This window comes from Aplysia californica, unplaced genomic scaffold (assembly GCF_000002075.1).
Source record: "Aplysia californica isolate F4 #8 unplaced genomic scaffold, AplCal3.0 scaffold00014, whole genome shotgun sequence".
NCBI classification, from domain to species: domain Eukaryota; kingdom Metazoa; phylum Mollusca; class Gastropoda; order Aplysiida; family Aplysiidae; genus Aplysia; species Aplysia californica.
The window spans coordinates 478,438-503,729 of NW_004797284.1; the positions used below are offsets into that span (position 1 = coordinate 478,438).

At 38.9% G+C, this 25,292-nt stretch overlaps 1 protein-coding gene across 1 annotated transcript in view; it reads left to right on the forward strand.

Annotated features, from left to right (window-relative positions):
* LOC106012316 (guanylate cyclase 32E) overlaps positions 1 to 25,292 on the forward strand; it is a gene marked incomplete in the record, with an annotated part of 115,447 nt that overhangs the window by 77,646 nt on the left and 12,509 nt on the right. Inside the window, 8 exon segments of the mRNA XM_035970857.1 lie at positions 1 to 25; positions 412 to 563; positions 1,010 to 1,103; positions 4,401 to 4,479; positions 13,902 to 14,016; positions 17,405 to 17,557; positions 18,781 to 18,885; positions 20,353 to 20,424. The exon segment at positions 1 to 25 is cut by the window's left edge and continues 111 nt beyond it. Coding sequence (XP_035826750.1) covers positions 1 to 25; positions 412 to 563; positions 1,010 to 1,103; positions 4,401 to 4,479; positions 13,902 to 14,016; positions 17,405 to 17,557; positions 18,781 to 18,885; positions 20,353 to 20,424 — 795 coding nt within the window.

Below are 25,292 nucleotides of genomic sequence, written 5' to 3' on the forward strand. Positions count from 1 at the left end.
CAGCTCAGAGATACGACTTTCAGAAGTACGTCACTTTCTGGTGCTAAATTGTTCTTTGAATTATTTCACATCTTAACTTTCGTCTTTTACTGTGATCCCTCCTTTTTAAAAAAAAAGTGTTTTGTATTTTGCTTTTATTGAAGGATGTTGTGGTAGAAGGAGGAAGAAGATGGGGGCAGGAGTACATTCAGTTGCTTAGTTCATTTCGCTTTTAAAATTGTTCTTTCTTTTAGTTGTGCAGTACTAACCTTCAATTGTGTGTTTGTTTGTTTGCTTATTAAATAAATCAAATTTTGATTAATTGTTTGGGAATTAGAAAAAAATACCGCTTCTTCATTCAATTTCTATACAATGTGTTCAGAAGCCAAATATGAGAAAGAAAACAAATCAAACAAAAATCTTCTTTTGTAGGTATCCAGGGTCATTACGGTTACCTTGACAACAATGGCGACGCGGAAGGGAATTACACGGTGCTGGCGCTCCAGCCCATGGACAACAAGTTTACACGGGGTCTGTTACCCATCGGGGGATTTCAGAGGAGCCGGCAAGACAGGCAGAATGTGGTGGGTACACGCCTCTCCAATCAGTAACATTTTTGACTCATTTTTATAACTTTATAGCTGCTTTTTCTATTTCTTTTACTCAGTATATTATACTCAATGTGATCCTTATTGTATTTTCTTTTCGTTTTTTTAAGGACGGGAGGGGGACAAAGGAATGTGGAGAGTAGGGGTGGGTGGAACACGGGATTGGGGGTAATATTTAAGTAAACTTAAAGGAGTGGAGTATTGATTACTGTTATTTATGAATAGTAAAACAATGAGTGACAAAACAAAATAATTAAAAGATAAATGTTTCTTCAGTTTTTCCAAGGACTCTAAAAAAAGCTTTTGCGAAAGCGTGTCTAACAGAGAAAGAAAATCTTCGAAAAAGAGTGGAAATGCCATTTTTATATCTGTTTTATTACTCTTTTAAAGCTAAACTCATTTTTATGAATTCTTCTGTTCAGACGTACACAGTGACTGTTGATATCTACGGTTCCGATGTGCCCTTAGACGAGCCTGTCTGTGGCTATGACGGCGAGTACTGCCGAGAGGAAGAAAGTGAGTATACGTTCCTCTTACTATAATAACAGAAATGATATTAACTGTAATAATCAGTAGAATATTATCAGTAGAAACGTAACGATAATTAAAGCAGTATTGATAAAAAAAATTGTTAACAATGTTATTAATAACAATATTAATAACTTGTCAAACAAGACAAATAATAATGATTATAATAACAGCAACAAAAACAACAACAAAAAATATTAAAAATAAAATGATAATAATAATAATCATCGTCATCCGTCATAATCAGCATCATCATCATCATCATCATCATCATCATCGTCATCATATTAATAATAACAATACTAATCATAATCCTAATTATTATGATGATGATAATGATAAACTAACAACAACAATAACAACAACAGCAATAATAATAATCAACGGGGGCTCGTGGTTTGTAGAACTGACCAGCTTTTCTTTACATCGATTCCCTTTTCCTATCCCCTGCCCTTTATCTTCAACACCCCCCCCCCCCCCCCCCCTAAAAACATATGCCGCCTTTCTTTATACACCCCCCTCCCCCTATAAAAACTACCCACATCCACACTTGCCGTTGTATACCTACATTTTCGCTATTCCTCGCCACACACACACACACACACACACACACACAAACACACACACACACACACAAACACACACACACACACACACACACACACACAGACGCACACACACACGCTCGTGCGCAACTCACCAATTGCATACTAAGCCCTAAAATAACTGCGTATCTTCATAATAGAAAAGAGTTTCAACCCAAAATACAATTAGGACAGTCTAAAGAAATAACTGATACCGTTCCAATGACACGAAGCTGTCCCGTGCAGATCAAGTCTATAATCAGATATAAATGTGTACTTAAAATGCACACGCACTGAACATAGCGTAGAATTCCTGGTCAAAATCAAACGTTCTAGTCGCACTTCTCAGAAGCCTGCATAAGGGTAAGAGTGGAACTGTCAAATGCTAGTTATATAAATCAGTGTCTGATCCGGGTGAGGGAAAGGGGGAGGGGAGGGGTATTGTTTTTCGCGGCCCAGACTCTGTTAGCCGTATGGCTCTCGGTAGTTCGGCACTCTCATCATCAGAAACATTTGTGTCTATATAACGTTTCTGGCCAATATGTTAAAAACGCCTGATGTAAGGTTTCAGTAGGAAGAAGGAACAGAACATCAAACAGAACCTTGGGTGACCAAAAACGTATAGACAATACACATTTGAGCCATGCTGATGAACTGACAGTAACAAGAGACAGTTTTGCTGGTAACGTTACTGATGAAATAAATGCATTTATCAGTCTTATCCGTAAACAAAAAGCAGCCGAGAAGACAAATTGGCAACGAGAGCGTCCTCTGTTTTGTTTGTTTGTTTAGTATAGGGTTTTACGGCGCTCGCAACTGCATAAGGTCATATGAGCGCGCGGGACACACCTAATACTTTTTCGTTGGTAGGAAATTTTGAATTTTGCCCGGGTGGCGGCCGAAGCCTACTCTTATCGATTTTAGACCACCAAGGGATCTTTAACGTGCGCAACTTGCACACGGGCCCTCCGAGATTTTTCGCCCTTGTCCGAGAAGGCTAGGTGTAGATCTTTCCTACCAGAAGATCAGGGGTGTGACAGAAAGACAGCAGTTAGGAGGAGCCAAGGAGTAGCAGTAGAAAGGCTGCAGAAAGAGTCAGGAGCCCAGAGGAGGGGGCAAAGGAGGTGAGGGGGTGGGGGCAGAAAGTGAAAATGAAAGCAGACAACAGAACATTGTTAGAGATCAGGAAAGGATGTGAAAGGAGACAATTTTAGAGAAGAAAAATTTTTGGTCGCTACCCGGAATCGAACCCGGGACCTTTGAATGAGAGGCCAACACCTTAACCTCTAGGCCACGAGAGCCCCCGCGTCCTCTGTGGGCCCAGTAGACGATTTGTAAAACTGCCGCTAGGACCGCGGTGTCGTTCGTCGCTACAAGGAGCGGTGACAACAAAGATACGAGCCACCGTCAATAAAACAGAGACGAAGGAAAGAGAATCTGGCTGGATTGCATCAACTTTTCAGTGAACCCCTATCGTCTTTTTTGGGGCGCCTACAAATCGACAGATTGCTTTTTGACGGTTGACAATAAAATTAAAAATTAATTTTAAAAAGTACTTGAAACTGAATGGAAATTATTAACATCAACAAATATCTTGTCCACTGTCCACTCAACTGTCCAGCCGATAAAAAGTGACTGGTCTTGCCCATCTAACTAACCGCCCCCGATTATAATAAAAATAATAATAATAATAGTAATAGTAATAATAATAATAATAATAATGATAATAATAATAATAATAATAATAATAATAATAATAATAATAATAATAATAGCAACAATAATAATAATGATAATAATAATAATAATAATAATAATAATAATAATAATAATAATAATAATAATAATAATAATAATATAATAATAACAATTTTGCTATATTTGATGGTTCAACCCACCCCCCCCCCCCCACCCCCCTCCCCCAACTTCAACGCCTCAAACACATCAGTATGTATTAGACCGCCCAATACAGCCATGGCAGTGTTAGAATAGGCGACAAAGCTATCAGAAAGTAAACACTAACAAATCGCCTATTTAATCTTGCTCATGTCTCGCATGATATGTAAGTAAAGATAATAAAAACTGAATGCTGTCTGGGATTTCTTAATCTCTGTTTATCTAACTATGTCAGCTTATTTATTTATTTGTATCTTTTGGGTTATATGCTTGGGTTGCTTAATTATTTTATATCAAATAATTAGCTTTTTATTTGTCCATGTGTTTATTAGTTTAGTCTTAGTACTATTATAGTTATTATTAACATTGTTTTAGCTTTTGGTTCCCAGATTTCTGGGAAAAGGAGTAGGTTAACTTTATGTTGTTTGCTGTACCTTTACAAACATTATATAATTTACATAATTCATAATTAATTGTTGTTAATCGTGTTTTGATTACTAATCTAATTGCAAATATAAATCATTTCATAATTCGACACCAAACGCCCTCCCCCTCCTCCCCCCACCTAAAAAAAAAAAAAAATAAAAAAGTCAACAACAAAAAAGAAAACACACCATTGACACTCTTGTGTGGCTTTTCTTAAGCACGATTACTATCCATAATTTTTTGAGACATCAAATTCTACCTTAACGTTTCACAATCGGAGCATGAAAATCTGTTGATTTTCTTTCGGTCTAATTAATTTATCTCTTTTTATGACACATAAGAGAATTAATTACATTGTATGCTTCTCTTCCATCCACAGGCAAATTGGCATACATAGTTGGCGGATGTCTCGGTGGTATAGGACTGACACTTATCATTGTGCTAGCAATCGTTTACCGGTAAGTTATTAGTGTTTGTATTGATGGTAATTCCCCCCTGCTTTCTGTCTGTGACTCTTTTTCTCTACCTCCTAGTTTCGATGTCTTAGTGCATCTCTCTCTCTCCTTCTGTCTTTCCCACTCTCTCTCCCACTCTCTCTCTCTCTTTCTCTCTCTCTCTCTCTCTCTCTCTCTCTCTCTCTCTCTCTCTCTTTCTCTTTCTCTCTTTCTCTTTCTCTTATTTGTCATATATTCTTTCCGCCTCTTAAATAGCCTAACAAGGGGTGGGGAGAGGGGAGGCTCTCATGGCTTAGAGGTTAAGGTGTTGGCTTCTCATTCAGAGTTCCCGGGTTCGAATGCGGGTTGCGACCGAAAAACGTTCTTCTCTAAAATAGTCTTATTTCCTGCTCTCTAGCAATGTTCTGTCGTCTGCTTTTGTCTCCTCTTTCTGCCCCCACCCCCTCACCTCCTTTGCCTCCTCCTCTGGTCTCCTGACTCTTTCTGCAGCCGTTCTACTTCCACTCTCTGGCTTCTTCTTACTGCAGTCTTTCTGCCACACCCCTGATCTTCTGGTAGGGAAGATCTACACCTAGCTTTCTCCGGTAATGTCGAAAAATCTAGGAGAGCCCATGTGCAAGTTGCGCACGTTGAAGATCCCTTGGTGGTCTAAAATCGATAAGAGTAGACTTCGGCCGCCACCCGGGGAAAATTCAAAATGTCCAACCAACTGAAAAAGTTTAATGTGTCCCGAGCGCTCATATGACCTTAAACCGTTGAGAGCGCCGTAAAACACTTACCACACCCACCCCCCCAAAAAAAAAACCAACAAAAAAAACCCAACAACAACAACCAACAAACAAATAACCTAACAGTGTTGATAGGGGCGTTAAACCTATACCATGTCTCCATTTTCTTTATTATTCATTTGTTTCTTTAAGTGTTTATGAATTTGCACTTATTATTTTTGGTTCTGTGCATGTGGATTTCTCTGTCTCTCGCTCTCTCTCTCTCTCTCTCTCTCTCTCTCTCTCTCTCTCTCTCTCTTTCTTTCTTTCTAGCTCTCTCTCTCTCTCTCTCTCTCTCTTTCTAGCTCTCTCTCTCTCTTTCTAGCTCTCTCTCTCTTTCTAGCTCTCTCTCTCTCTTTCTCTCTCTCCCTCTCTCCCCCCCCCTCTCTTTCTCTCTCTCTCTCTCTCTCTCTGTCCCCTTATCTCTCTCCTTATTATCAAAAATATCTTCATAATGCTGTAAAACCCAACTCAAACAAATATCTCGTTTACGTTATTGATCTTTTATCTATATATTTATATAACATTCTATTCATCTGCTTTTCACTCTTTGTACGGACATTGCCTTAGAACTTGACTTTTATGATCCAGGTATATTATTCGCTCAATAAAAGCAGACTCTTATTTCTTTCACCTGTCTTACTCTATCTTACCCGTCCGACATTTTCGTCCTTTCATTTGGATATCTCTGGGCACCTTAAAATAATTTCTTATTTCATGTTGTTTTGGGTTTTTTCTGTTCACGTACTTGTCTATAACAAAGAATATCATGTAAGAAATTGTGGGTTAATCTTTAAACTGGTGCTTCGTAAATCAACTTCTAGGAGAGCATTGGACAAAAAAGTGGGGGTGTGAAAGAGAGAGAGTGAGAGAGAGAGAGAGAGAGAGAGAGAGAGAGAGAGAGAGAGAGAGAGAGAGAGAGTGAGAGAGATAAAGAGAGATATAATAAAAAGAGAGTGGGGAGTGCGAGGAAGAGAGAAAAAAGAAAGTACAATTATATTAACACAGAAAGACAGTCTAGCTGTTCTTCGCTTCAGACATCAAAGATCTTCGCTATTAACAAATTTTCCAAAGGGTACGCACACTTGTGGTGGTTTGAATTTTGAATCAGTTTCTCCCCTTGATCGTCCAACCTTTAGATCCGATAAGTGGGCATGTCAACAGGTTTGCAGAATGCACTCAGAGGAGCATGGCGGTTGCTGATTTATAGGGTATAGCAGTGATTTCAGCTAGATATTATGATAACATCAAGGCTATTGTCCTAATTTTGAGGGGTGCATATTTTTTTTTTTTATATTCTGGAATGCTGCTAAAGAAATAGAGAGGGGTTAACCTACTGAGTGCCTACCACAGAATGTGTCCTGTGATCTTTTGTGAGAGTAAAGAACAGAACAGGGTCGGGTTATTACAGGGTCCCAATGAACGATTTTCAACCTTTCTTTTTGACAGCGGAGGGGGTGGGGTTGTGAGGAGGCGCGGGGAGGGGGATGGGGCTCGCGAAGTGGCATGCCACCAAAGAAGATATTCAAAGTGACGGATGCAATCATATCATATAAGTATAGATAGCTATGAGTTTTTGTTATGGCCTACAGACTTGTGTAGCATGTAAATAGCGATTTAAGTGTTTGATTTAAGTCAGTGCGGGATTTTAGAATGAAAGATGTGTGAGTGTGTATGTGTGAGTGTATGTGTGTGTGGGGGGGGGGGGGGTATCAAGTTGCTGTCAGAAATCAATGGAAAATAACAAGAATTTTGAAAGAATCCAAATCCCCTTCTCCGACCGACTCTTTTCTTCCCCCTCCCAAAGCTCTCTCTCTCTCTCTCTCTCTCTCTCTCTCTCTCTCTCTCTCTCTCTCTCTCTCTCTCTCTCTCTCTCTGTCTCTTCCTCTCTCTCTCTGTGTCTCTCTGTTCGTCTCTCTCTCCTTCTCTCTTTCTCTCTCTCGCACACACACACAAACACACACACACACACACACACACACACACACACACACACACACACTAGTACACACACACGAACAGACAGGGCAACGACCCCGTACAAAACCTCGCTCTAGAGGTGGACAATTACCTAGTTGATCTTACTGGATACATACTGTTGCTATTAAGATACTTGCAACTAGAAAGTCAATAATCCCGAGCGCTCGTGAACGTTTCCTTTCTTGTGTCTACTACACTTGATTTGAAAGCTCTGCCCTGACGTCAACGCGGGGGTGGTTGGAGGGTATACCAGTATGTCTGACTTGTAAGCTGAAACTTTCTTTTTTCCTGTTTACGTGCCATGAATTTTCCAGCACAAATGGTCGCCTTTAAGGACCAGCTGACTAACCCAAATTTCGGGGATTTTCAGAAAGCTTGACCTACACCAAAAGAGGGCATTCCCCAACCTACAAGAGAAGTTTGGTTGCTTTGGTGTGTATATTTGTTTGGTTATAGAGAAAACTCTCCTTGTCTTTTAAAGAAACTGAACAAGGGTCCAAAAACTTTACCGTTGATTTTCTCACAACAGCATTTTTCGGTATAGCCCCCTTGTGCTTAAAAGCGACCAAATAACATTTTAAGTGTATTCTTCTGTTTATTTTGTAAAATATACTTCAGCGAAACTCGAAATCAGTTTCATTTTTTCCATGTAAAATATGCTTCAGAGAAACTCGAAACCAACTTCAGTTTGTATAGTATTCTTAATGGAAACACGAAACCCATTTTCAGTTCGTGTAATCAATGAAAGTCAAAACCCAGTGTGTGGGTGGTTGGCGGATGCCCTGGTGTGGCTTCCTTCTTCTTTCCTATCAAACATCTATCGTATTTATCTCCACTGCTTCTTTTTCGTGTTTGTTACTCTATTGTAACACCTTTAATCTTCGGCACTTATATGACCTTACAGTGTTGCAAATGCCGTAAAACTCTTACTACTAAAATCCATTTTATGTATTATGCTTCTTTCAGAGTTTAAAAAATCAGGGGGGGGGGGGGATGTCAGACTTTTATTATTTTATTTTTGTAAACGATTTGCTTTTGTGAAACCATAAGCAGTGTTCTCTTTATCTTCCGCGAAAAGACACGGAATGCGTCACAAATGACTCGGATATTTCAAGTTATTTCGTAAAACAAGGATGGTTTTAATCGGCCTACGGCTGTCTTTTAACATAAAACGTTCGGTAAAACGTAATAAAAACACATCTAAAACGACTAGAAATCTGAACTCTCAAGCACGGGTCCTGTTCTGGGAGCACAGAAGCCACTACTACTGAGTGATAGGCTTCACAGTCTTTTATTCTTCGTGGAAGTTGTCTCTTGTTTGTCAAAGTACATGATACATTCATTTTGGATGTTAACACTTCAACTCTGGAGCAAATATGCCAGAGAAAGGTTAAATAAAAGGACCGACTAATACTTTTAAACGGTACCGATAGAAAAATGAACAGGTATAATCTGCTCCTTCAACGTCAGGCCAGTTATAAAAAATGTCTCATTTATCCTAAATTGTTTTGATAAAATCAGCTGTTATCGTGTTGATCCGCTTTAAACAACAACATTTCAGCAATAATATTAATCGCCACTGTTATTCTGATCAATACGGGTTCTAGATAAACACTGAACAAAGACCACATATGCGTGATAACAATTATTTTGTATGACGTAGAAGTTACTTAAAAAGCTTGAACTACGCTATTCATTACTCAGAGAGTTATGTTGAAATATTCCTAATATACATTTCTAAAAGAGATATTTTTTGCGTAGATTGGATAGACCTAGACAGTACTATAAAGAAAACGATAATGGATTCTTTATATGGACGAGGCTAATGGGGTTTTTCCTAGTGTCGTGCTAACGAAGGACGTTTCTTCTGAGTGGAGGTGTGGGAGTTACAAGGGCTCCCATGTTCGCACCAAAAATAATTATGACGTCTATAAAGTATAATTACGGAGGATAAGGTGGCGAGTAGAGGGAGGGAAAAAGGGTACGTGTAGACAGACGGAAGGGGAAGGGTGAGTGAGGCCTTTGAGGGGGGGGGGGATTCATCTCCAGGCTGTAGTATACCAAGCAGCTAAGATTAGACCTAACGACAAGGTCAGAAGACTTCGCTTTATAAGTATACTACGTCATGTTGTTGAAAGGGTAATAAGAACTGAGCCTCGTGTTTTCTCTGTTGCTCAGAGAGAGCATACACACCTTGCTTCTAAGTTATACGATTTTATCATGCGGAACATGTCTCTCTGATAGCAGGCTGTTATGGTATTAAACGATTCAAATGTCGTATATTTTTTTTCCCTAAAGGTGATCTGCAGGCTTCTTGAGCAGTCTTTGATTAGCAATTTGGTAGATTTCACGTAACAATCTGAGGGAGCATCTTTAGTTCAGGTTTGAAGTATTTTTAACTACGATGCGAATGACCCTGTTTCGAATCTCCAATGTGGTGTTCAAAAGATTGAGCTGTTGGGTAATTTTTCATAAGTTTTTTTCCTCATAGAAAATGGTTGCTGTTATGAATAAGACTTTTGAGATGCCGCAATTATCTTAAGGGACGGCTGTGCCAACTAAAGATCAGTGAGGGGGGCTCTCGTGGCCTAGAGGTTAAGGTGTTGGCTTCTCATTCAAAGGTCCCGGGTTCGAATCCGGGTAGCGACCAAAATATTTTCTTCTCGAAAATTGTCTCCTTTCACCTCCTTTCCTGCTCTCTAGCAATGTTCTGTTGTCTGCTTTCATTTCCACTTTCTGCCCCCATCCCCTCACCTCCTTTGCCCCCTCCTCTGGGCTCCTGACTCTTTCTGCAGGCTTTCTACTGCTACTCCTTGCCCCCCCCCCTTACCGCTGTCTTTCTGCCACACCCCTGATCTTCTGGTAGGAAAGATCTACACCTAGCCTTCTCGGACAAGGGCGAAAAATCTCGGAGGGCCCGTGTGCAAGTTGAACACGTTAAAGATCCCTTGGTGGTCTAAAATCGATAAGAATAGGCTTCGGCCGCCACCAGGGCAAAATTCAAAATTTCCTACCAACTGAAAATATTAGGTGTGTCCCGCGCGCTCATATGACCTATGCAGTTGCGAGCGCCGTAAAACACTTTACAAAAACAAAACAAAAGATCAGTGACTTCGAAAGCATTGGAACCATTGACGAGAAATTAGAGGGCAAATGAAATATATAAATCAGAACAACAATATTGTAACAACAACAACAACTACACCAACAACAACATTAGCAAATTGCTACAACACTACCTTTCACAGAAACAATGACAGTAATATTTACAACAACACCTGAACTACAAGAGATAAATGTGGACCTGGAGATGACAACAAAAATGAACAGAGGAGAATGGACGCAGTCAAAAACATTTCTTTCGTATTAGTATATATCTAGGCTAGGAACAGTTTCTCCTCTTATTCATTACCGCTCTAGAGAGGATTCGCTTGGTACCTCCACACCCTTCCAAATCCTGCCGTCGGAAAGATTTGAATTCGTCAAGTACAGCCTAGTTCAAAGCAAACTGTCATTTAAAGTCACCTCTTCCTCCTAGGACCATCTCTAGTGATAGCCATGCACCAGTATTGATAAGGGAGATAATTGAGTTTGAGCAAATAGCACCAGGGGATCTGGTGGCTTAGTTCACCGTGCACTATCTTTTAAAACAGGAAGTTCATTATCGTTACTGTAGTGTAAATCCGAACATGATGGAGTCGGTGTGGTTGTTTGATTTCGCGGCTGTTTCACTCATTGCTATTATTTGTTTTGTCTTTGGAGGCGACATTTAAATAAAACAAAATTTCCCCTAAGTCTGTAGTATTGTGATTAGGCACTACACCTTGTGCGCACAAAAAGTTGTTTCGATTTCCATACTTGAAATATACTATTTTAGGAATAGGGCAGTCTTACTATTTGAATGTATATATCACAGAAGGGATTGCTTTAACGTGCAGCCTTAGTGTAATAACGTATTGTGTCTGAATTGCCATATATCAGAAATACTGCTGCTGTCGTAGATAAAGGGGGCAATGAGCCCACAATAAATGTAATCCTTCCTAACATCGCTTTCAAACCCGAAACGTCGGTCCGACGAATGAAAATTGCTGATCGTCAAAATGCACAAAATGTCTTAACATAACTCCCATTTCATTCACATCAGACAGCCGTTGGCGTTTAGGTTCATTCTAGTCGCGCATCCATTATTTCATTTTTTTTTTTTACGGAAGAGGTAAAATCCCATCGCCAATATAGACAGACTCCGCACGTCTCAAAAGTAAGCACTATACGGCCGCTAATACACACGTTCAAGTATTTGTGTACCTCATGGATGCAGAAGAGCGCGAGGTACTCATCAGCGACATGTTTATAAGGCTAACGTTTTACGACAAAACAAACAAATTGTATGCAAATAGCCGGTATACGGCCTAGGCTTGGACAAGCAACATCCAAAAATCCCGTATAGAAGGAGTTATTTCAAATACTTACTGCTATCTCTTCCTCCCGTGCCCATTCACTACCCTTTATCAAAATTTATTCTTCTACCATCACCATCACAACGTTCATTGTCATCATCATCATCATCATCATCATCATCATCATCATCATCATCATCATCATCATCATCATCATCATCAATATCATCATCGTCATCATCATCATCATCATCAACATCATCATCATAATCATCATCATTATTATAATCATCTCAATCACCATTGTGGAGACTACAAAAAGACAAAAAAAGGTGGCGACTGCAGATTTTCAAAAAATGCGTTAAGATGGCGAAAACTTGAAAGTATACATCATCGTCATCATCATCATCAACGTCATATTGTGGAATTGTCTAATAAATGACGCTTGAAAAAAATTTTGTGAGCTCAACATCTTATTCTTGTTATCTCCCTTCTTTGTATCAAAAACAACAAAACTAAAACCTTATCTTGCATCCAAAGACGATGTTTAATCGGCACCTCAACACGGCGACCGACATTTTCGGGTGTGAATGCACTTGTCGGCCATTATAGGCTGACCGCTATGGGTCGACTGCGCAACACTTTTAGTATGAGAGCACTCTTAAACTCCTGTCCATTACTACAGGCTTTGAAATTGTCTGGAATTTTCTGGATGTGTTTTTATTCTTCCTTTTATCAAGCTTTGTTGTCTCGTGATTGTGCCTTATCGTATTCAGTGTTTGACAGTGTACTCTAGTGATTGTTAAGACCGTACTAAGAGGTTTGAGGAAGCTCAAAAGATTACCCGAGAGCGTTTGGTAATCTAAGATGAAAAATAACAAGAAAAAAAACAACAACCTTATTTTACTGCGTTTGCTCTCACATGCACGCCATTGTTTGCTTTGTTTGTGGGAAATCGAAGTTTTTAAAAACGTTTTAGTTTGTTATAGAAGATTAAAAACAAAGAATGTATTACTTGAGTTATGGTTGTAGATCATGATTTATCCTACTAGTGAATTGGCCAAGTTGTAATCCTTAGTTTTAACGAAGGTTTACAACTTGAGATTTCACAATAATTATTACCTCAATGCATCCATTAATGTTGCACAATACTGATCACGAAAGAAAAGTTGGGTATTGACAAAACACGACCAAATGACGAGTCAGGTGGTCAAGTGTCCCCACTCAGGGGTGTAACATGAACATGAAATGTTCAAGTCTCATCAGAGTCAGAGGGAGGCATTAAAAATATGGATTTTGTATTTCAAGCGACACTTATTACAGACACTATTCCGTCCCGAAATAAATGCCGAACAAAAGCATTACTGAGTATAGATATAGTAAAAACAACTCTTGAAACGTACGATTCAACATGTCAGAGATTCGGAAACTACTTTTTGAGTTGGGTTTTTGTTATCTTAATGATAAATTTGTAGGGAAAAAAAGTGTGGAAACCAAATATGTAAACAAAAATCTGTCGAGACTGTCACTAGTACCAATCCATCATGCAGCATTATATTTTACAGTGCCTTACCATACATTGTTATGTCGTTCCATATTACGCCATACATTTACCATACAAAGCCATACCATAACATACCATACCATACCACACCATACCATAATGTACCTTACCGTACCATACTAAATCATACATCACCAAGCCATAATACAACCAGTTCCTCCATTTCTGCCGACGTCTTTCTGTCATCGTGGCACGACCTCCGTGCAGAAATTGATTGTTCAGGCATTGTTTAGTTCACACAACCACGTCAAGTCATCCTTGAAGACTCATAAATCACTGCTGGCCAGAAAATATAATCAGTGGCATATCAATTTTCACTTTCTTTGATGCGAACTTATCATACACTCCCCCCCCCCCCCCCCCCCCCCACACACCAATCTTCAGAAAACTCACACTGACACACGTGCACGTTATACGAAATAAACAGATCTGTATTCTATTTCCCCAAGACAGTATGTACGTTTGTCAAAACAAACAACGACAGCAAAACAACAACAGCAACAACAACCACAATAATAATAATAACAATAGCAACATCACCATTTTGTTCTGGCATTACCTATCAAAACGCAAAACTCGCCCTTTTATGTACAAGCGTTATTTATTTCTATGCTTGGCAACCACCTGAACATGCTAGAAAAGAAGAGGTCAAAATCTACTTACACTTTCACATTGTTAATGTTCCCCTCCTCTATGTGCCTCATCTTTCATCCCTAGAAATTGGCGCTACGAGCAGGAATTGGCAAGTCTCATCTGGAAAATTGACATCAAAGATATCCAGATGCAGCCAGACGCGACCTACTCAGCCCTTTCCATCGGGAGCAACAATGCGGTAAGTCGTGGTTTTTTAAATTTTAACTCATTAATTTGGCTGGTGAAAAGTATATATGTACTTGGAAATATTTCTTTGAGATAACAAAGTCTGATAATTTTATATTTTAGAGGGTTGAAAAGACCCGTTGTGTATTAAGAAAAAGTTCCATAAAGTACCTTAACTACACTTGAAAAAAATCAATTTCTAAAAAGAGTGAAGTACAGGTAAGAACTCAATAATTATATAAGTTACAAAGTACTATCGTGAATGTACTGTCGTGTCCCTGCACCAAAAAAGCAAAAATGTCACTTTCACAATAATTAGAATGCATGGCATCATATCGAAGGAGTACTGTCTGAGGTAGAGAAAGAACTTAAGTAGGTCTTATAAATTACGACAACTGTAAACTTTCTCTTTTTGTAGGGTCCGGGGGGGGGGGGGAAGGAAAATATTAAATTAGGTCGGTTACCTCTGGTTATTTGTCATTGTACCACATGTTGGCAACCCAAATGTCTCACTGATCTAATTGTTTTGTTCAACGACCTTCCGATAGATACCGTTCCCAAACGTCATCCGCCCTATTTGGGCACCTCAATGGAAATCACAGGTGTCAACTACGATCTCCTTTATTTCATTTTTTAAAAATAATTTTGAAACAAATTAATCACATTTTCAAAATAAACAGCTTCTCAATAATAGTAATTCCTCATCTTGTCGGCAGCACCCCCCCCCCCCCCTTTCTACCCCCACCCTCCCACCTACCCCTTCTCAGTCTCTCTGTCTTTCCATCTCTCTCTCTGTCTCTTTCTCTCTCTCTCTCTCTCTCTCTCTCTCTCTCTCTCTCTCTCTCTCTCTCTTTCTCTCTCTCTGCGTATCTCTCTCTGTCTCTCTCTGTATATATATTTATTTTTGTATATTATATATATATATATATATATATATATATATATATAAATATATATTTATTTACATATTCGCTCTGTCTCTCTCTCTCTCTTTCTCTTCCTCTCTAACACACACACACACACACACACTCACACACATACACACTCACTTACACACTCACACATATGCACTCTCTCAAACTCTCACACACACTCACACACGTGCACACACTCACGTACAAACACTCAATCCCTTACTCACTCACTTGCTATCTGTCCTATTTATCCATCTATCTGTCGATCAAACTATCTGTATGTCTGTATTTCTCTCTATCTCTGCATCTTTGTATGTGTATGTATATTTGTCCTTTAGTGTGTGTCTGTTTTACATTACTTTTTCGGCATGAACAATGTTCTCATCTGTTGATACCGAAATGAAGTTGTCGAAAGCCTAAACGCAGAGCTCAGCTCTACTCCACTGAATGAAAATAAAACATTTTGATGGTTTTTGAGTAAAGCTATCTTGGTTAATGAAAAATCCCAGTGCAAAGCAAAATATAATTTTATAACAAAATATACGTTTCATTTATTTTCTTCACCGGGTTCAGCAACCAACAGTTTGCTACCTTAGAATTACAAAGTTCTCACTGAGCAGAAATTAGTTTTGAGAAACTTCGTGTGAAGCTTTTTCTAATGCTTTTACTTTACTTTACTTTACTTTTTTCTTCCGCTTGTTATGTATCGGTGGGTGTCGCGGGGAGACACAGGCGTCTGTCTGCAGCAAGGCGAGTGGCCTGTAGGACCTCATCTGCCACAGATTTCTAATGCAATTCTTTGAATATCTTTAAATGACTGAATAATCTTACGACTTTGAAAGAGGAGTCAGAACATTTGGTTTCTGATCTCATGGTCTTAGTAACCCAAAATGGCCAATATGTCAGACAGAGCTTTGTAATTCTAAGGTGCCGAGTTACCGTACTTAATTTGTTCATTTGTTATTTTGTTCTTGTTTTTGCAACCAGTTTTGATTTGTTTGGGGTTTTTTCTTTCTATTTCACTAATAATAGCTGACGTTTTGCTTTATGAATGAGTCTGTAGTTGTAGTGAGTATCTACAACTGGTCTGATCCTGTTCCAAATTCATTGAGTGACATATCAGATTGCGACCTTTAATTGTTTGCTTTTTTGTATAATAATATGAATACAGGCATATGTTTTACACATGTGCGCTGTGTGTGTGTGTGTGTGTGTGTGTGTGTGTGTGTGTGTGTGTGTGTGTGTGTGTGTGTTTGTGTGTGTGTGTTCTAGATAATTTTTAAAAAAATTATTAGAAGTATATCTGAGTGGTGCGAAACTAATAAACTGCTTTTCACTGTGAACAAAACCCAAAGAATGTATTGTCGATTTTAGAAAAAAATAGATTACCATGCCGGAGTGCCTGTGTTTCGTTTATTTAAAGCAATTTCCATCCATTTGAAAACAGAATATTTTGCTCTTTAACGTTTCATTTTGTTGATTATATGTATGAGTATTAAATATATATAGTCAAACCTACTTTAACAGCCACCTGTCCAAGACAACCATCTGTACAAACCCTTGTGGGTTTTTTTTCTCTTTCTTATTATGGCACTGTCTAAGACCTCCACCTGTCTAAGTCATCCACCTTTCTCCTCGACATTGTATGGCCGATTTGAGTAATTCGACTGTATATTCGATGAATAATACAATGTTGCTTGACCTTGGAACATGAAATCGATCTTTCCTGACAATCAATATCGTCTGTTCCTTCAAATAATATTATCAGTCAATGAAGAGAAAGGCGTAAGCTTCTGCTGTGCAACAAAGAAAGAAACAGAAGACCGTTTTTAATCATCAACCATTAATCTTGTAATTGTCTTGCAATATAATATTATTATTATATTATGTGTTGTTAGAATGCCATCGGATTACTGTCAGAATACTGATTATTTATCTATCCAAAACAGTGTTTTTGTTAACAATAATGGTTCTTCTATGTAATATGCTGGTAACTGTGGGTCAGTTTGCAAGAGCAGGTATGCATGTGTGCATATGCATATATGTATGATGAATAGCATATTTGTGAGAGAGTGTGTGTGTGTATGTGTGTGTATATAGGTGTGTGTGTGGTGAAACACCAAACCAGCGTGCTAGCAGCGGGACAATATAAATTCTTCATAATATCTTATATTGTATGCATTAATGAAAGAATTGACGAATAGATGAATAAATAACTACATTTGTTTTAAAATATATCATTGATTACATAAGAAACAGGCAATACCGGAACAATGTATAAATCAACAGGATGTCCTGTTGAATGCAAGTCATGACCTATCAATATGACCTTATAATTCTAATCATTAAAATTTGTTTGGAAAAGATAACAGTTGTTTCTGTTGTCGTCGTCGCTATTGTTGCAATTTCTTGGTCTCGCTTTCGATGATGATGATGATGATGATGATGATGATGATGATGATGATGATGATGATGATGTTCTTTCAGCCCCAAAGCAACACGAGCCTGAGCCTAGGGCCGGACCAGGAGCAGAGGTTCACCAAGATGGGAGTCTATAAAGGGACACTAGTGGCTCTGAAACCTGTGAAGAAGAAGAATATGGACACCACCTCCCGGGAGATCAAACTGGAATTGAAACAGGTGAGGCGACAGAAACCAGATTATTATTAAGAGCTCCTCGAGTATGGTTAGTCCTGTTTTTTTCTATCTGCTATTTTTGTATGTTTGTCCGTCTAACTTGCTGTCTAGAGAGTTAGATGACAGTTGTTGTTTTTTTGCCAATATACTCCTATGTACTGAAGCTAACAAGGATATCCGCCAACCTGATTTGATCATATTGGAGATGGACATTGAATTTTGAAGTGTCGCCTATTAAATAAGCGGTTGGTGCGCTCCTCTCTGAAGCGGAAAGCCCGGATTCGAGCCTCGGTGGCGTTGAATGGAACTGGCCATCCTACTACAATGTGCCAAAGGCCCAGGAAGTTGTCTCAATAACAAGGCAATCCCCAATGTACGGATCGGATGCGGGAACAACTTTACTTTACAGTTTTTACTGAGGTAATAGAACATTTCGTCCTTTGCCGCCTTCCAGTAGATCAAACTGGAGCGAAGATAGAATCTCCGAGACTGCCTGACATAATTATTGTTATTTGTAACGATTATTTAAGCTTTTTACACGGTATGCTTCCTGAGAGGAAAAGAAATGTGTTGAGTGACCAAGGGTATGCTCGTTTAACAATAGTTGTAAAGCGCATTAAAAGTGTGCTGTTCAGCATGACTATGTGATATATAGTAGTGTCGTTATTCATAGTATTAATATTACTACTGTTATTGTCATTACCCCTACTATAGTTATATCGATACTTTCTTCTGATATTTCATCGTTCTTTTGTTATATGATATAAAGGTCGGTTCTCGTGAATTGAAAGGAGAAGGAATAAAGCAATCAGCAGAATAAGTTATAGTGTTTATAATTCAACAATTATTCTGTGTCTAGCCAAAAATAAGGAAAGTGTCCTCGTCTTCTGAATAATGCGCTTATCAACGAAGCTTATTCATCTATTTATCTATTTATGTAATTATTTCTTTTGTAACATTATTTTTAGAAACGTTTTTATTCATTACTTTCCTCCTTTTCGTGGGTCATTGAGCGATATGACTTCATAGTGTAATGTTTATTTAATTAATTTTTGGGGGTCAAATCGCCCCCCCCCCCCAGCACCATTTTAAAATTAAATTGAAAGCGTCTTTTCTGTAAGACGTCATGTTGACCCTATTGTGACCCCATGTGTTTTTCTGGGTTAAACTAAGTAAGTTTGGTCTGAATTATACTTTTACTAAGACTCGTGTTTATACATGCGCAGATGAGAGACCTCCGACATGACAACGTGGTGCAGTTCATCGGCGCCACCATCGAGCAGGGAATCACCCACATCGTCACGGAGTACTGCTCTAAGGGGAGCCTGGAGGTGAGGGTCTACCTGTTTGTTGATAAAGGTCTACCTGAAGTCTACTTTGTGTTCACTTTAATCCAGAACACTTCACTGGGCTAACTGACACGAGCACAAGAATAACTGCTCAACACACGAATCTCGGACAGCAACTGAACTTTAATACTCACCTCGCTAGTCGCTACTGCGCATGTCTTAAAGTGACGGGAGGTAGCTGCCTTAAAACCTTGTTATTTCCCATACATAACATACTTGATGTCTACCTTCTTAAAATTATGACGATATATAATAATCTAAACAATTTTTACTTCGTCCATTCCTGTGTGACACACAAACTTAGGCACGTAACTTGTAAGTTAATATCGACCGCTCAGAGAACGTCACCCCATACGCCATTTTGAAAAGTGGCATTGTGTTACGACAATGTGGAATGAGGCGCTCGTCAATTTTTGGGCATATGAAGTTATTGCTGTTTTCGTAAAGTGTGTTCGTTCGTGTATCTTTCAATGAGAACAATATCCATCTATCTTGAATAGAAGTCGAGCTTTTCACGATTGCAGGAGATGCAGGTCGCTTGGTTTCAGAGGTAAAACTAAAGAGAAACTGGCTGCCACATTTTGGTTATTCCCATAGCTTGATAGTCCCAGTAATCTGAAAATGTACTTTTATTTTCCCTTTTATCCATGTTTTTCAGTAAAACCTATACATGAATGCGTTCGTAAAAGGTGATGAAAAAAAAATCAAAGCAAAATTTTGATAAAAATTGCGAAACCGGAGGGAAAAAATGACAATTTCTTCAACTTCGTTATTTTGACGAGTGCCTGACTTCACCAAGCTGCTTCTATTATTTTGACGGCATCTTACACTGAGCAGTTCTTGGATCTTTCGCACATGAAGTCCTGACAAGCCCTATGCTGGTCCTGAAGATAGTGGAGATTCAGGATATAGTCACGTTCCATATTCTCAAGTAGAATTGAACCACTTTCCTAATGTACCCTACTGGTGTCTATTACGTCTATTATTATGTGGTAAAGAGCTTCACCGAACTACTAAATAATGGTGTTAGTTTAAGATCAAGGAAGGGTATAGTATCGAGTATCCAAGTCTTTCTTCTTGAGTTTGCATTACTCACATATTGTGCTGTTTCTGGCGGGCCTATGTGGAGCGACCGGGTATCTAAATTATCTAAAATCTGTGGATGGGGAAGAAAACATAATGATCGTTTAACATTAATCATTGGTCTTCTTCATCCATGCATCTATCATTTACTTGAGAAAGTCCCGATGCAGTAGGTAAAAGTGTACGTTCCACTTGATTTGGCTTTCCTTTTAGAGATGGTTATCTACAGATGTGAGGTACGACCACAAACAAATAGCAATGGGAACTTAGACATTATCTAATAGGCCACATGGCTTTTGTGTTAGACTTCAATAAATGTACATAATAGGTATAATAATTATATTTCCTTTCCATGTTTCTTTTTAGGATATTCTGGAAAACAGCGACTTAAAGTTGGATGACATGTTCATTGCTTCCATTGTCTCGGATATTCTCAAGGTATGATTTTTTTCCTTCCATCAATGTTTGGGAAAATGGAGGAGAACACTAACATGACTGCCTGTACCCGGGAATGTGCTCGCTCGTGCACAAACTTAAAACATACGCAATGAATCTGCTTAGCCCTCACTCCACCGCACCTTTTTCTATGTATCTCTATCTTTCTATCGATCCATCGATCAATCTGTCTGTGCGTCTGTCGGTCTGTCTGTCTGTCTTATCAGCATTGACACACTCAGGTATATATACATAGACCGCAAATACAAAAGAAAAGAGAAGACATTGTCGTTGCGGATGTGATGGATGGTCAGTTTTATTATAAACTGGATGCTATAATGTTTCAAGTAAAAGGATGTGACATTTCCAAAAAGGCTCGCGCTCTGTTAAGTAATTTGGAACCTAAAAAAAATTAACAAGTCTAAATGCCTAGGTGATGTGATAATATCAGATGGAAAATGAGCATCAGAAGTCCTGGGACGAAAAGTCACAGAAAAATTTACATTTTGAAAATGTGAGTGTTGACAACAATATGAAAAGAGCACTTCAAACAACTGGAATGTTGTTCATAAGGAGAGTGCTAAAAATATAATGGGCAGAACAGAAGACAAATGAAGAAGTGTTGGAAATGGCTTACATGAAATGATCGCTCATCGAGACCATAAGAAGACAGCAGAAAAAACTCAAGTGGTATGTCCGTATTCAGAAGAAAAAAAAAATGTTCGAACAACTAAGCATATCAGAAAAAAATCGGAGGGAAGAAATGCCAAAGACGCCAACACAAAAGATTAATAAATAGCGTAAACACATGGGCAAGGGACGACACAATGAACAACAAATAAACATATTTTTGAAAAGACACTTATAATTGCTGGTGGTGCTAATATTTAACCGAGGGAGAGAGAGATAGAGAGAGAGGGGGGGGAGGGGAGGGGGGGAGAGAGAGAGAGAGAAGGGAGAGAGAGGGAGAGAGAGAGAGAGAGGGAGAGAGAGAGAGAGAGAGAGAGAGAGAGAGAGAGAGAGAGAGAGAGAGAAGGGGGGCGGTGGAGGGAGAAGAGGCTGAGGTGACAGGAAAAGGTAATTTTAAAAAGCGTACGATCATATGAATCGATAAGTACACTACTTGATGGGCAAAAGGAAAGAAGACAAGAGAAAGAGAGGAGGAGATAGATTCTTGGGGAGATATGTGAGAGCTTATAAGACTAGGAAAGAAGAACTAAAGCACACCCATCGAGAGCAATAGACTATCAACACGTCTGAAATAGATCAAGGCTTTGTGCGGTTAGAAGTAAATGACTGTAAGAGGTCATTATGATATGCAGGCTCGCTAATTAACTGCCTTTATCGTTTATTAATGGATAGTGAGGCGATTTGCTGACCTCTCAATGTGCTTGATTTCACAGTACATGTAATTACTTCATTCAAGATTTCTGTTGGCATGACATTTCAGTACAATAGCATTCAGTAAATTTGGTTTCAAGAGAGGCCGCGTTTTGCAGGTTCGGAATGTGTAAATCTTTCTTGTTATTTTTTAAAGAATTAATATCATGATTCTTCAATGTCCGTAGAATTTTCTTACAAACCATTGAAATAAACAATTGCCTCTAAGCATTCTTAACCCAGTTCGTTATTTAATACACAGGTTGTGATTTTATTTTGACTTTTCCTGCATTTTATTAATTTCATAACGAAGAAAATAGTCCGTGGTTTTTACGTCAACGATTCACCCAATATTTAACACAACTATTTTGTTTATTTATCCCTCTTCAGTTTTCTTACTCACTCCACTGTTTTCTTTCTCGATAACTTGATAAAACTTAATTATTTTACTAGATTCTAGCAGTAAAAGATGAAGTCAGTTATAGTAATAGATGTAATAGCAGCAGCGGTAGTAGCAGCAGCAGCAACAGCAGCAACAGCAGCAACAGCAGCAACAGCAGCAACAGCAGCAGCAGCAGAAGCAACAGCGGTATATGCAGCAGCAGCGGCAAATTCAGCAGGCTCTCTGGTGGGATTTGCTCCTTCATTCCTATTTTAAAAAATCGATCGTCCTTTTCTCTCATCCTATTTTCTTTATATGTTTCTCTCGAGGAACACCTCTAATCTTCGGCACGTTTATGACCTGCATGTGTGTTGCTAGTGATGTAATACATTTACTAAACTAACTAACGCATTTACATTGCCTCTTGGGAAGGAAGCAGAGCTATTACAAAATGAGATACAGATCAATAAGAAACATGTGTAACATCTTCCGAAACTACAATTAGTAAATTAGTGCTGTAATATGCTAGTATTATACAAAATACCGTCTAAAATTAAATGGGTCGATTTATTTGTCAAGGCTTTATTTTGAGGTAACCTGGGGACGGCCGATTATTCATATATTTTCTGATGAATATTCTGTGTTCAGGCATATTCATACGTAGTGTGTAACTGCACTAATATGCATTTTTTCTTTTGATTTGTTTTTCCCCGCTTTCTCAAGCCATGGCGAACGAAATACACAGTTTGCAATTAAACAAAAGAAAGATAGAAAGATTGAAAAAAAATAGATAGATAGATAGATAGATAGATAGATAGATAGATAGATAGATAGATAGATAGATGGATAGATAGATAGATAGATAGATACGTCTAACTTGACCTGTGTAAAGTATATCCCATGAGAGGACCCAAAAAATCCTCTCCCCCATGGGCATTGAATTCACGTCAACTGTTTATTAGAGGTTTGATATCATAGACACTTCGTTGGTGGAGTCTCAGTGGGTTCCTTTTTCTTTTATTTTGAATGGGGGGATTGTTCTTTTAGAGGGTAAAATCTAAGTGCATAAGGTCATATATGGGCTCGCGGGACACACCAAGCAGTTGGTGGGAAATTTTGAATATTGCCCTGGTGGCGGCCGAAGCCTACTCTTATCGATTTTGGATCACCAAGGGATCTTTAGCATGCGCAACTTGCACACGGCATCTCCGCGATTTTTTCACCCTTGTCCGAGAGGGGTATGTATAGATCGTACCTACCATAAGAACGGGGGTGTGGCTGACAGACAGCAATAAAAAGGAGCACTGTTGAAATTATATCTCACACAGTAGAAAGGCTGCAGAAAGAGTTAGGAGCCCAGAGGAGGGAGCAAAGGAGTCTCAGTGCTTGGGCCAGAAGACTACTCATAAAAAACCAATAGCCTCTCTTCTATAGAAAGAGTGCACCGTACTCGACAGGAAATTAAGAACTGTGAATGGTATGATGTACTCTGAAATAGTGACCCCTTTACTGGATTTTATTTCCGTTCCTCCTGATATTATGGTCTGTTTATGACCAAGGTCGTTGTCCTCTGGAGGGCTGAGATGGCAACAAGAAGTACGGTGTATTTACCAACGACCTGAGTTATAGTCTTGTTATGAAAGCTTTGTTTTTCATTGATACGCGACTAGTTATATTATTGCTGTTACTGCAGTACTTCCCAACATGGTCGATTTCGCCCACTAAGGGGCGATTTAGTAATTTTGGTGGGAGGTCGGGTCACCCAGGCAGTGACAAGTATTATTTAATGCCCCACTTGGAAATACTTACAGGTGGGTGGCACGAAACTGTTAGTCATTTCAAGATAGCGAAAAATGGATTCTGGGTATAAAAAGGTTGACAAGCACTGTATTACAGGGAATTTGAACCTCGCTGGAGAAACAAAACAGATTGTTTCGTAATATTTTGAAATGTCAATACTTTTTAAAGTCGACGTTTTTACTCTTTTGGGTACTCTGAAATTCTGCACCGGCGTCTTGATGGAGAGGTTTGGCGGGGAGTGGATGGGGAGAATCTATATATCTATTACAGTATCTCCGTCTTTCTGCTGAGACGTTGTACCTCTTTCAGTCCTGATTGGCCCTGACAGGCAGGGTTGAAACAGCCCTTTTCTTAATAGATATTAATGTGTTGATTGGGGCTTAAAACGTCTACAAGAACTCGGTTGTTGTTGTTTGTTTGTTGTCGTTTTTGTTTGATTTAAATTCTGTTATGTTAAAGGACAATTCTTCACTTTGAATTTCTAGTCAGAGAACATAAAATTGAATGTTTGCGCTGCAACAAAAATGATGCATTCATAATATACTGAATAGAACAGAAGGTAATAGGATTTCAAGCCAAGTGTTCATGAGTGAAAGAGTGTCTAGCGTTTGTTCTTTTACGACTTCAACACGCGTTTGGACATGAACGACCGATTTCTTAGGCTTTGTATATATATATGAGAATGCAAAAAGGGAAAGGAGGAACGAAATGAAAACGGGAAAAAGAGAGAACGAAAGTAAGAAGGTGGAGATGACATGAGAGTGTAAATTTGAATGGGAAAGAGGCAGAGATATGGGACGGGGTGGTGTTAAAAGTTATAAATGGTTTTGAAAACAATATATTTGAGGGGGTGGGGTGCGATGGTGGCGAAAGATGAACGTCCTGAATTAAGCCTATTTACCGTTTGATCCTGTCACAAATCCAACCGTTTCAGCTTCTTCGTGGTAAAAATAGATTCTGTTCAGAGTTTATAACAGCAAACTGAAAACCTAGATGCGCTTTCATCTACCACAATATTTTTCGTTTGTAGTTAAGGCGACTCATCGTCTGGCGTGCGCTTTGTCCGTTATAATAAACGCCTTTGCGCCTTTGATGCTTCTCTGTTGAGATGCGATTAAAAATTCATGCCCTCCTTCTGTGTAGTGGTAGGATGCTATCCCTACGCCCAGGCTAATTTATTCCGATTTTCGCTCCCAGCACACTGCTCTTCTGTACAGACCCGTGGCGATTTGTTGTATAAATTAAGATGCACTGAATGTTTTTCGTCCCCCGCCCCAACCATCTCTCTCTCTCTCTCTCTCTCTCTCTC